Here is a 15,106-nt window from a genome sequence, read left to right on the forward strand (position 1 = left end):
TGTCTCGCTGTCGCGCTCTCTCCCTCTCTCTCTCTTGCTGTCGCGCTCTCTCCCTCTCTCGCTGTCGCACTCTCTCCCTCCCTCTCTCGCTGTCGCGCTCTCTCTCTCTCGCTGTCGCGCTCTCTCCCTCTCTCGCTGTCGCACTCTCTCGCTGTCGCGCTCTCTCCCTCTCTCCTGCTGTTGCGCTCTCTCCCTCTCTCTCTCACTGTTGCGCTGTCTCCCTCTCTCTCTCGCTGTCGCGCTCTCTCCCTCTCTCGCTGTCGCGCTCTCTCCCTCTCTCCCTCTCTCGCTGTCGCGCTCTCTCCCTCTCTCGCTGTTGCGCTCTCTCTCTCCCTCTGTCTCTCGCTGTCGCGCTCTCTCTCCCTCTCTCGCTGTCGCGCTCTCTCCCTCCCTCTCTCGCTGTCGCGCTCTCTCCCTCCCTCTCTCGCTGTCGCGCTCTCTCCCTCCCTCTCTCGCTGTCGCGCTCTCTCCCTCTCTTCCTCTCTCGCTGTCGCGCTCTCTCCCTCCCTCTCGCTGTCGCGCTCTCTCCCTCCCTCTCTCGCTGTCGCGCTCTCTCTCTCCCCTCTCGCTGTCGCACTTTCTCCCTCTCTCACTCGCTGTCGCGCTCTCTCCCTCTCTCTGTCGCGCTCTCTCCCTCTCTCTGTCGCGCTCCCTCCCTCTCGCTGTCGCGCTCTCTCCCTCCCTCTCTCGCTGTCGCGCTCTCTCCCTCTCTCGCTGTCGCGCTCTCTCCCTCGCTCGCTGTCGCGCTCTCTCCCTCCCTCTCTCGCTGTCGCGCTCTCTCCCTCCTTCTCTCGCTGTCGTGCTCTCTCCCTCTCTCGCTATCGCGCTCTCTCTCCCTCTCTCGCTGTCGCGCTCTCTCCCTCCCTCTCTCGCTGTCGCGCTCTCTCCCTCCCTCTCTCGCTGTCGCGCTCTCTCCCTCCCTGTCTCGCTGTCGCGCTCTCTCCCTCTCTCTCTCTTGCTGTCGCGCTCTCTCCCTCTCTCGCTGTCGCACTCTCTCCCTCGCTCTCTCGCTGTCGCGCTCTCTCTCTCTCGCTGTCGCGCTCTCTCCCTCTCTCGCTGTCGCACTCTCTCGCTGTCGCGCTCTCTCCCTCTCTCCTGCTGTTGCGCTCTCTCCCTCTCTCTCTCACTGTTGCGCTGTCTCCCTCTCTCTCTCGCTGTCGCGCTCTCTCCCTCTCTCGCTGTCGCGCTCTCTCCCTCTCTCCCTCTCTCTCGCTGTTGCGCTCTCTCCCTCTCTCGCTGTCGTGCCCTCTCCCTCTCTCTCTCTCGCTGTCGCTCCCTCTCTCTCTCTCGCTGTCGCGCTCTCTCCCTCTCTCTCTCTCGCTGTCTCGCGCTCTCCCTCTCTCGCTGTCGCGCTCTCTCCCTCTCTCCCTCTCTCTTGCTGTTGCGCTCTCTCCCTCTCTCGCTGTCGCGCCCTCTCCCTCCCTCTTTCTCGCTGTCGCGCCTTCTCCCTCTCTCTCTCACTGTTGCGCTGTCTCCCTCTCTCTCTCGCTGTCGCGCTCTCTCCCTCTCTCCCTCTCTCTTGCTGTTGCGCTCTCTCCCTCTCTCGCTGTCGCGCCCTCTCCCTCCCTCTCTCTCGCTGTTGCGCCTTCTCCCTCTCTCTCTCACTGTTGCGCTGTCTCCCTCTCTCTCTCGCTGTCGCGCTCTCTCCCTCTCTCGCTGTCGCGCTCTCTCCCTCTCTCCCTCTCTCGCTGTTGCGCTCTCTCCCTCTCTCCCTCTCTCTCGCTGTTGCGCTCTCTCCCTCTCTCGCTGTCGTGACCTCTCCCTCTCTCTCTCTCGCTGTCGCGCTCTCTCCCTCTCTCCTGCTGTTGCGCTCTCTCCCTCTCTCTCTCACTGTTGCGCTGTCTCCCTCTCTCTCTCGCTGTCGCGCTCTCTCCCTCTCTCGCTGTCGCGCTCTCTCCCTCTCTCCCTCTCTCTCGCTGTTGCGCTCTCTCCCTCTCTCGCTGTTGCGCTCTCTCTCCCTCTGTCTCTCGCTGTCTCCCTCTCTCTCTCGCTGTCGCGCTGTCTCCCTCTCTCGCTGTCGCGCTCTCTCCCTCTCTCCCTCTCTCGCTGTCGCGCTCTCTCCCTCTCTCGCTGTTGCGCTCTCTCTCTCCCTCTGTCTCTCGCTGTCGCGCTCTCTCTCCCTCTCTCGCTGTCGCGCTCTCTCCCTCCCTCTCTCGCTGTCGCGCTCTCTCCCTCCCTCTCTCGCTGTCGCGCTCTCTCCCTCCCTCTCTCGCTGTCGCGCTCTCTCCCTCCCTCTCTCGCTGTCGCGCTCTCTCCCTCTCTTCCTCTCTCGCTGTCGCGCTCTCTCCCTCCCTCTCGCTGTCGCGCTCTCTCCCTCCCTCTCTCGCTGTCGCGCTCTCTCTCTCCCCTCTCGCTGTCGCACTTTCTCCCTCTCTCACTCGCTGTCGCGCTCTCTCCCTCTCTCTGTCGCGCTCTCTCCCTCTCTCTGTCGCGCTCCCTCCCTCTCGCTGTCGCGCTCTCTCCCTCCCTCTCTCGCTGTCGCGCTCTCTCCCTCTCTCGCTGTCGCGCTCTCTCCCTCGCTCGCTGTCGCGCTCTCTCCCTCCCTCTCTCGCTGTCGCGCTCTCTCCCTCCTTCTCTCGCTGTCGTGCTCTCTCCCTCTCTCGCTATCGCGCTCTCTCTCCCTCTCTCGCTGTCGCGCTCTCTCCCTCCCTCTCTCGCTGTCGCGCTCTCTCCCTCCCTCTCTCGCTGTCGCGCTCTCTCCCTCCCTGTCTCGCTGTCGCGCTCTCTCCCTCTCTCTCTCTTGCTGTCGCGCTCTCTCCCTCTCTCGCTGTCGCACTCTCTCCCTCCCTCTCTCGCTGTCGCGCTCTCTCTCTCTCGCTGTCGCGCTCTCTCCCTCTCTCGCTGTCGCGCTCTCTCCCTCTCTCCTGCTGTTGCGCTCTCTCCCTCTCTCTCTCACTGTTGCGCTGTCTCCCTCTCTCTCTCGCTGTCGCGCTCTCTCCCTCTCTCGCTGTCGCGCTCTCTCCCTCTCTCCCTCTCTCTCGCTGTTGCGCTCTCTCCCTCTCTCGCTGTCGTGCCCTCTCCCTCTCTCTCTCTCGCTGTCGCTCCCTCTCTCTCTCTCGCTGTCGCGCTCTCTCCCTCTCTCTCTCTCGCTGTCACGCGCTCTCCCTCTCTCGCTGTCGCGCTCTCTCCCTCTCTCCCTCTCTCTTGCTGTTGCGCTCTCTCCCTCTCTCGCTGTTGCGCTCTCTCCCTCCCTCTTTCTCGCTGTCGCGCCTTCTCCCTCTCTCTCTCACTGTTGCGCTGTCTCCCTCTCTCTCTCGCTGTCGCGCTCTCTCCCTCTCTCCCTCTCTCTTGCTGTTGCGCTCTCTCCCTCTCTCGCTGTCGCGCCCTCTCCCTCCCTCTCTCTCGCTGTTGCGCCTTCTCCCTCTCTCTCTCACTGTTGCGCTGTCTCCCTCTCTCTCTCGCTGTCGCGCTCTCTCCCTCTCTCGCTGTCGCGCTCTCTCCCTCTCTCCCTCTCTCTCGCTGTTGCGCTCTCTCCCTCTCTCCCTCTCTCTCGCTGTTGCGCTCTCTCCCTCTCTCGCTGTCGTGCCCTCTCCCTCTCTCTCTCTCGCTGTCGCGCTCTCTCCCTCTCTCTCTCTCGCTGTCACGCGCTCTCCCTCTCTCGCTGTTGCGCTCTCTCCCTCTCGCCGTCGCGCTCTCTCCCTCTCTCTCTTGCTGTCACGCTCTCTCTCTCCCCTCTTGTGCGCACATGCTGTCTCTCACCCCCCTCGCTCGTGCTCTCTCTCTCCTCCCCTGTCGTGTGCTCTCTTTCTCCCTCTGTAACACGCGCGCACTCTCTCTTCCTCCCTCCCTCTGTCGCGTGCTCTCTTTCTCTCTCCCCTCTCGCTCGCACTCTCTCTCTCCCCCCTTGTTGTATGCTCTCTTTCTCCCTCTGTCACACACGTGCTCTCTCCCTCCCTCCCTCTGCTGCGTGCTCTCTTTCTCTCTCTCTCTCTCTCTCTGTCTCTCTCTGTCTCACTCGCACTGGGATGCGCTGCAGGAGGGGCAGTGGGTAGGTCAGCGCAGTGCGGACTCCTCCCCGTCTCCGTGAACCCCTCCTCTGTCCCCACCTTGCTGGAAGTCCTGGTTTGTCTTACACGCCTCTCTGTCTCTGTCTCGCTCTCTCTCCACAGGACTCCCAGCCCTCACCCCTGGCCTTGCTGGCCGCCACTTGCAGCCGACTAGAACCACCCTCAGAGGGAGGGGTGGAGGTCGGTGACACTGAGGCCGGGGTAGGGTCCCCAGCAGAGCCGGATGCCCCCCGCCCTGCACCCCAGCTCGACCTCAGCACCGCCCAGATCACCCAGACTGCCAATGGCTGGCAAATGATCATCCCCACCATGGCCCAAGCCATTGAGCAGATCCCCAAGGAGGAGTGTGGAGAGGAGGAGAGGATTGGTGAGGGAGATGAGAGCGACTCTGGGGGGAGGCCATCTGAAGGCAAGAATGGCCTCTACCTTCTGCCCCAACAGCTGCTGAGTCCATCCTCCTCCTCCCACCTACAGTACCAGTTGGTGGCAAACCCCTCCGCCACCTCATCGCCCCCTCCCTCCTCAACCTCCGCCTCCTCTCGACCCCCCATCTCACTCCCAGCCACCTCAGCTGGGCTTCTGGCTGCCTTGCCTGCTCTCCAGATCCGCCCGGGGGCTGTAGCGGGGGCAACTGGAGTGGGAGGTGGAGTGGCAGGAGGAGGAGGCCCCTTCCTGGCCAACCTCCCCATCAACCTCAACGGCAATGTAGCCCTGGTCCCTGTTGGGAACCTGACGGCTCCCCAGACACCGTCCCAGACATCTGCAGTTCAGCTCGACACAGATGGAGGGGGGGGAGGTGGAGGTGGGGCGGCTTCCTCATCGCATGGGGAGCAGCAGCAGCCACCTCAAGCATCCCCCCAGATCCTCTTGCAGCCTCAGATCATCCAGGGGCAGCCCTTCCCCACCCAGCACCTGTCGCAGGAGGCCCTCCAGGGCCTACAGCTCCAGGCTGTCTCTGGCTCAGCCGGACCCCTCATCCTCCGGGCCCCCGCCCTCTCCCTACCAGGGCAGTTGGGCTGCTGGCAGGCCATTCAGTTGCAGGCCCCTCAACAGCAGCAGCCGGGAGCCATGGGAGGGGTGGGGAGCCAGGCCATCACCATCCAGGGCCTCCCCTTGGCCCAGGGTCTGGGAGTAGCAGGGGTGGGTGGCTCCATTGTTGCCGCTGTATCCTCCTCCTCTTCTCCCTCCTGCTCCTCTCCCTCCTCCTCTTCCTCAGCTGCAATGGCAGCGCCAGGGACATTGACAGTCAGTGCTGCCCAGATCTCAAGCCTGCCGGGTCTGCAGACCATTAACCTCAGCGCGCTGGGAGCTTCTGGAATCCAGGTGCATCAGCTCCAGGGCATTCCGGTCACCATTGCTGGAGCTGCAGGTAGGGAGAGCGACTTGTTATTCCCATTTTGAGGAGGCTGGGTTTGGCGGTGATCTCAAATCAGTCCTGCTTTAATTACAGAGATAAAGGCGAGTGTAAACTAATCCCTTCTGCCTCCACAATGTCAATATCTTTCCATTTTCCTCACATTCATGTCTCAATTTAAATAGCCTTTAAAAGTCTCTAATGGTTCTCCCTCCACCATCACCCTGAGCAGTGCATTCCAGGCACCCACCTCTCTCTATGTTTTTTTAAAAAGCTTGCCCCTCACATCTCCTTTGAACTTAGCATCTCTCATCTTGAATGCTTGTGCTCTGGTGTTAGATGTTTCAACCTTTGGAAAATGATATTGTGTGTCTACTCAATCTATGCCTGTCATAATCTTACAAACCTCTCTCAGGTCTCCCCTCAGCCTTTGCCACTCCAGAGAAAACAACACTAGTTTGTCCACCCTCTCATGATAGCTCACGCCCTCTAATCCAGGCAGCATTCTGGTGAACCTCTTCTGCACCCTCTCCAAAGCCCCCACACCCTTCCTGTGATGGGGCAGCCAGAACTGTGTGTAATACTCCAGATGTGGCCAAACTAAAATTTCATGAAGCTGCAACATAACTTCCTGACTTTTGAGCTCAGTAGCTGAACTAATAAAGGCAAGCAAGCCATATGACTTCTTAACAACCTTATCAACCTGTGTAGTCACTTTCAGGGAGCTGTGAACTTGCACCTTAAGTTTTCTCTGCTTATCAACACTGTTAAGGATTTTGCTCTTAACCGTGTACCGTCTGTTTGTATTTTACCTACCAAGATGCAACACCTCACCTTTGGCCGGGATAAACTCCATCTGCCATTTCTCCACCCATATCTGCAACTGATCTATATCCTGCTGTGTTCTTTGCCAGTCTTCTACACTATCCATAACACCACAAATCTTCATATCATTTGCAAACTTACTAACCCACCCATTATATTTCATCCAGGTCATTTATATACACCATAAACAGCAGAGGTCCCAGTACAGATCCCTGTGGAACACGACTAAGCACAGACCTCCAGCGAGAATAAATCCCTTCGACCATCACCCTCTGTCTTCTATGGGCAAGCCAATTCCGAATCCAAACGGCCAATTCACTGCACTTGCCATGCATCTTAATCTTCTGGATGAGCCTCCCGTAAGGGAGCTTATCAAACACCTCGTAGACAGCATCTGCAGCTCTACCTTCATCAGTCACCCTCATCACTTTGTCAAAAATCTCAATCAAGTTTGAGTCATGACTTGCCCTGCACAAAGCCATGCTGACTCTTCCTAATTAGGCCATGGTTTTCCAAATGCTTATAAATCCTATCCCTAAGTTTTCTCCACAGTAATTTCCTTATCACTGGCATGAGACTCACCGGTCTATAGATTCCAGGATTATCCCAGGTTCCCTTCTTGAACAATGGAACAACATTAGCTACTCACCAATCCTTCAGGACCTCATCTGTGGCTAGAGGACACAAAGATATTGGTCAAGGCCCCAGCCATCTCTTCTCTTACCTCTCTCAATAACTTAAGGGCTTATCTACTTCAATGCTCTTTAAGAGATCCAACACAACCACCTCCTGTGCATCAAAATGCCCCAGTATGTCAATACCCTCAGAACTGTTGTCCCTCTCCTCCACATCCTTCTCCTTGGTTAAATACTGATGTGGAGTAATCAATAAGGACTTCACCCACATCCTCCACGTCCAAGCAAACGTAACCCCCTTTATCACTGAGCGGTCCCACTCTCTTCTGAGGTATCCTCTTGCCCTTGATGTATGTATAGAATGACTTAGGGTTCACCTTAATCCTGCTTGCCAAGGCCCCTTATGGCTTCCCTAATTCCATTGTTGAGTTCTTTTCTGGCTGCTTTATAATCCTCTAGGGCTCTGTTTGGTTCCAGCTTCCTAAGATTTACATACTTCTCCTTTTCTTAACTAAATTCATCCGCTCTCTCGACAATCCAGGGTTCTGTTACCTTCCTGTCCTTGTCCTTCCTTCTAACTGGAACGTACCTGTGTGAAGTTGGTCTTTAAATACTATCCACGTGTGAACTTGCCCAAAAACACCTCTTTCCAATGAACTCTCTCTAGTTCCTGCCTAATGCTCTCATAATTTGTCTTGCTCCAGTTTAATACTCTCTCGCAAGGTCCATACTTACTCTTATCTATAGCTATCTTAAACTTGAAAGAGCTGTGGTCACAGTTTCCTAACTGTTTACCCACTGAAAGGTGGGTCACCTGGCCAGGCTCATTACCCAACACCAGCCCCTCCTCCGGTTGGATCGCCCACATATTGATTTAACAAACCCTCCTGGATGCACTTGGCAAACTCTCTCCCGTCTGAACCTCTTGCACTAAGAGGGTCCCAAGTCTCTGTAGTGGCCACAACATCATAGTACCATGTACTGATCCATGCTCTGAATTCATCACCTTTACCCATAATACTCCTAGCATTAAGGTACACACATCAAACTATCTGGCCCATCGAAACTATTATTTTGCTCCTGCTTGTTTTTACTCAGCCTGATATCTACCTTCCTCACCATTGCTCTATTTTTATGACCTGGTGTTCATCTCCAATCCCCTTGCCAAACTAACTTAAACCATCCCGAGTAGCACTTGCGAATTTCCTGGCCGTTTGTGTGTTGGTATTTACAGTGAGTCCCCAGGAGTGTGTCCTCTGTTCACAGGGGATCCCCAGGAGTGTGTCCTCTGTTTACAGGTACTAACAAGGGGTCCTGGGCAGTGTGTTGGTATTTACAGAGGGTTCCAGGGAGAGTGTGTGTGTGTAGGGAGGGGCGGGTATTTACAGGGGGTCCTGGGTTGTGTGTGTGTGTGTGTGTGTGTATATGTATGTGTGTGATTATTTTCAGGGGGTCCCAGGGAGTGGCTGTGAGTGTGTGTACTTACAGGGGGTCCCGGTGATTTTGAGTGTGTGGGTATCTACAGGGGGTCCCGGGGAGTGAGTGAGTGTGTGAGTGTCAGTACTTACAGAGGGTCCCAGAGAGTGAATATGTCTATGTGTGTGTGTATCGGTATTTACAGGGGGTCCCGGGGAGTGAGTGTGTGTCTGTCTGTCTGTCTATAGGTATGTTCAGGCAGTTCCTGGGAGTATGTGTGTATAGCTATTTACAGGGGTACCCAGGGAGTGAGTGTGTGTGTGTGCGTGTGTGTGTGTGTGTTGGTATTTGCAGGGGGGTCCTGGGGAGTGAGTGTGTGTGTGTGTGTGTGTTGGTATTTGCAGGGGGGTCCTGGGGAGTGAGTGAGTGAGTGTGTGTGTGTGTGTGTGTATGTATGTTGGTATTTGCAGGGTGTCCAGACGTGTGTTTTGGTGTCTTCTGTTCCCTTTGTCGTTTTGACCTCAAACACGCCTCTGTCCTCTCCACCCATGTACCTTCTGGCCCAGCCCTCACTTTCTTTCCCCTCCCCACAGATCACACGTCACAGTTGAACATTAATCCTGCTGTTGGGGATTCCATCGAGGATGGGACGCAGATGGATGAAGGGGAGGCCAGCCCAGAGCCCGGCCGCAGGCTGAGAAGGGAAGCCTGTACCTGCCCCAATTGCAAGGAGTCAGAAGGGAGGTGAGTGCCCAAGTTGCCTCTGGTGGTTTCCCTGGGTCTGGGGCATCCCTGTTCAGGCTCTTCTGTCTCTCTCTCTCTCTCTGCCACTGTCCATTGCTCTGTCGTCTTCAGCTTCCTGTTTCCTTCTCTCTCTTCCCTTTACCCCTTCTTCCCCCCTCTGCACCCACCGTTCCCCCTCTCTCCTCCACACCATCTGTACCCCTGTACCCCTCCACATCACCCATACCCCTTCGCCTCCCCTCCCCTCCGTCTTGCCCCTCCGCACCTCTGTCTCTCCCTCCCCTCCCTTCTCCCCCTTTCTCCTTTCTCTCTCCCTGCACTGCCCCACACCCCATCCCCCTGCCCCCATCCCTCCTGTCTCATGTTGTCCATTACTTTCTATACCGCCCTGTCTCTCCGTCTTTGCAGCTCCCTGCACCCGCCCACTCCCTGGCTCTCTCCTCGCTCTCTTTCTGTGTCCCTTTGTCCATTTCTCTGACCTCCTCCTCCTGATTCCTCTCTGTTCCTCCTTGTAACTTCCAGCATCTCTTGCACTCTGTCCAGCCCCCTTCCTCTCTCTGTCCCCCTCCACCTCTCTCTTTCCAACTTTCCTCCTCCTCATGTCTTCTTTTCTCTGTTCCTCCCTGAATCCCACTCACCCCCCCGCTCTCCTCTATCCCTATCTTTTTCTTATTTTCTCCCGTTCTCTCACCTTTTCCTCTCATTGTCTCCCTCCCTTTGTCTTGTCTCACCTTCCACTCTCCATCGATGCATCTATGTCCTGCCCCCCACACCCTGGCCTTTCTCACTTACCATGTATCTCTCCCCTCTCACCACCTCTACCCTGTGTTTTACTCCCTCCTTGCCTGACAGAGGCTCAGGAGACCCCGGTCGCAAGAAGCAGCACATCTGCCACATTGTGGGCTGTGGCAAGGTGTATGGCAAGACCTCCCACCTGCGAGCCCACCTGCGGTGGCACACGGGCGAGAGGCCCTTTGTCTGCAACTGGCTCTTCTGCGGCAAGCGGTTCACGCGTTCCGATGAGCTGCAGCGGCACAAACGCACACACACGGGTGAGTATGCAGCAGGCTGGGCCGGGGAAGGTGTGGCGGGGGCGGGGGTGGGGGTGCGCTGTGTGTGTGAGTGTGTTATTTCCACTCCGCCTGATCTTGTCCATCAAGGGAACAGCAGGGCATGGCAGTGCTGGCAGTTGGGCTCAGGAAACATTTCCACCATCTTCGTTCCCTTTGGCAAGGGTATGGTGCGGGTGGGGGTGAGACCGGGCACAGAGCAGACAGGATGGCTGGGCAGGGAGTGGCGGGGGGGTGGGGTTGCGTGTCCAGTTCAGGCGAAGAGGGGTTTGTGGGGTGATGGGCTGACAGCCATTCATTTACTTCTTTCCCTCCCTCCTCTCCTCCTCTCCTCACCGCCCCACTATATAACCACCTCCCCCCACTCACTCCCCTTCCCTCTCCCTCCACAGGTGAGAAGAAGTTTGCCTGCACCCAGTGTCCCAAGCGCTTCATGCGGAGTGACCACCTCTCCAAGCACATAAAGACTCATCAGAACAAGAAAGGCGGCGGCGCAGGAGGTGGAGGGGGCGCAGCAGTGCTGGTGGGTGCTGCCGGCTCCACAGATGGAGCCCCCCTACCTCCCCTGGGCACCCCTCTCATTTCGGCTACCGGCATGGTGGTAGAGACGGTCACTCCGGATGGGATCACCCAGCTGGTGGGGGCACCGGCCACTGGAGGTGCAGGGGGGGGGAATGGAAGAGGAGGAGGGGTTGGCGGAGGGGCTGCCTCTGCCCAGCCTGGGGCTCGCAGTATCAGCATCATGCAGGTATCAGACCTCCAGACCATCAACATCAGTGGGAATGGCTACTGAGTGCACAGTGGGGCGCAGGGGTTGATTGGGGGAGCTGTGTTTTGGCAGTCAGGCCCTACAGAGTAGGGAGTGGATTTGTGGGGGTTAGGAGGCCTGCAGCCGCACACTCTGAAGCTCTCCCTCCCTCTGACTCTCTGTCTCTCTCTCCCTCTCAGTTTCTCTCTCCTCTCACTTCTCTCTTTCCACTCCCCACTCTCCCTCACTTTCCCTCTCTAATCTCTCCCGCTCGTTTTCTCTCCAACTCCTTCACCCTCTCAAGATGTCCCGAGGTCTCCTGATTGGCTGGACAGGGGCAGGGAGAGCCCTCTGCAACCTGACCCTTTACTTGTGCTGTTCCGACCTGCAGCCGGGGCTGAGGGGAGCGATCTCACTGCTTGTGGTGGTCGTAGAAGGTGGGGGTCAAATTTACTAAACTCATGGCAAACCAGCTGAGCAACAGACTTGCTCCTGCAGAGAGAAGCCTTACTGCTGAAAGCTCACAGCCTTCCCTCTGTTTTTACTTTCAAATGATAAATGAAATCTCTTGAGATGATGCTTAAGATAATCTGGTTATTTAAATAAGGGCAGATGCTTTTGCGCTTTTTGTATTCTCTGTGTACTAAAATTTAAAAAGATTGGCTCTTAAACAATAATTAAAATGATTCACCTCCATTAGGGAGGGTCGATTGAGGCCACTTAAGGAAGTTGGGGGGAGACAGAGGGGAGAGAAAGAGATGCTAGAGAGAGATGAAAAGAGGGGGTGAGATGGGGGAGAGAGGGGAGTGTGTGTGAGGGAAGAGTCGGAGAGTGTGTGTATGGGTGGTGTGTATGAGAGAGATTCAGTATGGAGGGAGACTGCATCCCTTGGCGTTTGAGCAAGGGTGAGTCACAAACCAAGACCTCACCCCTCCACAGCCACTCCCCCACCTCAGATGCAGGTTAGCTGCCCCTCGAAATCTTCCTGTCATGTTTGCTGCCAGTCTTATGGAATCATGTTGCATTAATTGTGCTCCACGAGAATTACAGAGTCATAGCAAAGGTGGGGGTATGGGTGGCATTTTCCAACCCCTGTCCCTTCCTGCCATTAAGATGGGAGTCAGCTGGTTCTGTTTAAATCCTATGTTTTTAAAAGACATGCAAAGAGGGGAGAACAAAAGAACAGATTATCTTGGGTCTATTTTGTACAGTCTGGGGAAGGGGGAAATCAGTGGCGATGAGGGCTAGTCACCTGCCTTCAGTTTGATGGAAGAGATTTATTTTTGCTGTTTTTTTAGTAAAAAATGTTAGAAAAAAATATATATATTAAAAAAAGGAAACTATTTGTAATTTTTCTCTGCGGCACAGAGTGGGATCTGAGGGCAGGGAGACAGCTTCCGATGTCCATGGAAGAACTGTGCGCGGGAATCTGTGTGCTTCAGGGTGCATCATTGTGAGGGTGGATAAGTGTACAGCCATTATTAATCATGTAAATATATATATATTTTTAAAATCATGATGAATTTCTTTTTCTTCCCCTGTCATGCACCTACAGATGTGAAGACCACACTTTTTCACTCCCTTCTCAAACCCAGAAGTGGGGAGGGTATTGTCTGCCCTCTTCCCACATCCCTGTGTCAGTTCCCAAACTAATCCCACTGTCCTGCTCTCTCCCCACAGCCCTGCCTGTGTCAGTTCCCAAACTAATTCCACTGCCCTGCTCTCCCACATCCCCATGTCAGTCCCCAAACTATTCCCACTGCCCCACTCTCTCCCCACATCCCCATGTCAGTTCCCAAACTAATCTCACTGTCCCGTTTCAGTCCCCAAACTCATCCCACTGTCCTGCTCCCTCCCCACAGCCTTATGTCAGACCCCAAACTAATCCCACTGCCCTGCTCTCTCCCCACAGTTCTGTGTCAGTTCCCAAACTAATCCCACAGCTCCGCTGTCTCTCCACAGCCCCGTGTCAGTCCCCAAACTAGTCTCGCCGCCCTGTGTCAGTCGCCAAACTAATCCCACTGCCCTGCTGTCTCCCTAGAGACCCTCTTACTCCTCTCTCCCCCTCCCCCCAGTGTATCACATCCCTAAGCCACCTTAGTAAGTGTATATCTCTTTTAGTGTATAATTCATTGTTTTATTTTTCAATTTTTTAAAAAATCTGTATGACTATGTAATAATGTTGGAAAAAAAAGTCTTTGTTTTTCTTTTTTTTGTATAAAGTCTGGTTTGACCCTAGATCTGTAGTATCCATATTACCAGCGATTAAAGTGAAAATTTTTAATAAAACACTCTTATATTTTTGGTTGGGTCTGTTGGTTTAGATCCATTTCTTCAACTGTTCTGCACTTAATAAACTCTCAACACCTAAGTGAACTCTTATCCACAGAGTGGGAAGCGTCTGCTCTCTTCCCCCAGCAACCTGTTGAAAATTTTGATTAAGTCCACCTTCGGAATTGCAGGGAGACCCCTGGGGATGTGGATTCTCTCATCATGCAGATCTTCCCATCTCCAGCTCATCTGGTGTTGTGGTACAGATTCCTGTTCGCTCAGAGAAGTGTGAAGTGATTCGCTTTGGAAGGTCAAACTTGAAGGCAGAATACAGGGTTAATGACAGGATTCTTAGCAGTGCAGAGGCACAGGGATCTTGGCATCCACAATGATAGATCCCTCAAAGTTGCTGCACAAGTTGATAAGGTGTTACGAAGATGTGTGTTGGCCTTCATAAGTTGTGGGACTGCATTCAAGAGCCACAAGGTACTGGTACAGCTCTGTAAGACCTTCATTGGTCCACACATGGGACTGGTTCTGTTGTGTTCAGTTCTGGTCCCTCATTATCAGAAAGATATGGAAACTTTAGAGAGAGTGAACAGGAGATTTACCAGGGTGCTGCCTGGATTAGAGAGCATGTCTTGTGAGGATGGGTTGAGTGTGCTAGAGATTTTCTCTGGAGTGAAGGAGAATGAGAGGTGTCATGAAAAGTGGCAGAGATGGAGTGGGAATAGCTAATTCTAGAGGACATCTGTTTAAAGGAATTTGAGGATCGTATAGGGTGATGTCAGAGGTAAGTTTTTTTTAAGACAGTGGTGGGTACATGGAACACCCTGCTAGGGGTGGTGGTAAGAGATACATTAGACTCTTAGATATGGATTGAATGATAGCACATGGGTGGAAGAAAAATGGAGGGCTATGTGGGAGGTAAGGGTTAGATCGATGTTGGTGTAAGTGAAAAGTTCAGTACGACATCGTGGGTCAAAGGCCTGTGTTCCTGTGAACTCCGTAGGACTCGTGTTTCCCTCCACCCCACGACACATTCATAGTACCAGGGGAGTTGATGGAACAGAGGGACCGAGGAGTACAAGTGTATCATTCGTTGAGAGTGGAGTGGTGTCACAGGTAGACAGGGGGGTGAAGGTGTCTGGCATGCTGGCCTTCAATAGTCAGGAGTTGGCACATTATGTTGCAGTTGTACAAGTCGATGGAGGGACCACACTGGGAGTACTGTGTACAGTTTCTGGTCACCCTGTCGTAGGAAAGACGTAGTTAAACTGGAAAGGGCGAGAGGAGAGTCACCCCAGAGGGTCTGAGTTATAGGGAGAGGTTGTTCAGAGGGTCGAGAGGGTCTGAGTTATAGGGAGACATTGTTCAGGCTCGGTCTTTATTCTGTGGAATGTAGGAGAATAGGGGTGACATTATAGAAACGGTTAAAAATGTGAGAAGCAAAGAGAAGGTGGACAGTAACAGTCTTCTCCCCGGGGTAAGGGAGTACAAAACTCGGAGCCGTAGGTTTAAGATGAGAGGGGAAAGATTTAAAAGGGACCTGAGGGGTAATTTTTTCCACATACAGGGTGGTGAGTTTATGGAAGGAGCTGCCAGAGGAAGTGGTTGAGGCAGGTACAATAGTGTCATTTCAGAAGCACTTGGAGAGGTACACGGTGGGGAGGGGCTTGGAGGGTTATGGGCTGAATGCAGGAAATTGAGTCTAGCAGGGTCAGCATGGACTGTTTGGACCAAAGGGCCTGTATCTGTGCTGTACTGCTCTGTGAATTTAAAGATGAGATTACTTTTCAAAAATAAAGTCTTTATTATAAATACACAGTGCATAAGCATGAAATAAGCAAAATGTTCTCTACTCCTCTCCCCAATGCTCCCTCTTCCTCCCTCTTCCCAGTTGCCCACAAGTCTCCATTTTACCCCCAACACCCCCTCCCCAGCTGAGCCCTAACAAGGGGACTGCACTCACTATGAACACAACATAATTCAACTTCATTGGGGCCATTCTGTCTCTCTTACACCACCACCCTGTT

The 15,106-nt window shown here is 54.4% G+C and overlaps 1 protein-coding gene across 1 annotated transcript in view; it reads left to right on the forward strand.

Moving 5' to 3' along the window:
• The window catches only part of LOC134341379 (transcription factor Sp1-like), a 71,899-nt gene extending 58,794 nt beyond the window's left edge, over positions 1–13,105 (forward strand). The window contains exons 3-6 of the mRNA XM_063039240.1: positions 4,110–5,376; positions 8,831–8,981; positions 9,834–10,033; positions 10,444–13,105. Of these exons, the coding sequence (XP_062895310.1) occupies positions 4,110–5,376; positions 8,831–8,981; positions 9,834–10,033; positions 10,444–10,844 (2,019 nt within the window). The 3' untranslated portion in view covers positions 10,845–13,105. The remainder of the gene's footprint in view (positions 1–4,109; positions 5,377–8,830; positions 8,982–9,833; positions 10,034–10,443) is intronic.
• Positions 13,106–15,106: the final 2,001 nt, after the last annotated feature.

Source organism: Mobula hypostoma (genome assembly GCF_963921235.1).
Source record: "Mobula hypostoma chromosome X1 unlocalized genomic scaffold, sMobHyp1.1 SUPER_X1_unloc_1, whole genome shotgun sequence".
Lineage (NCBI taxonomy): Eukaryota > Metazoa > Chordata > Chondrichthyes > Myliobatiformes > Myliobatidae > Mobula > Mobula hypostoma.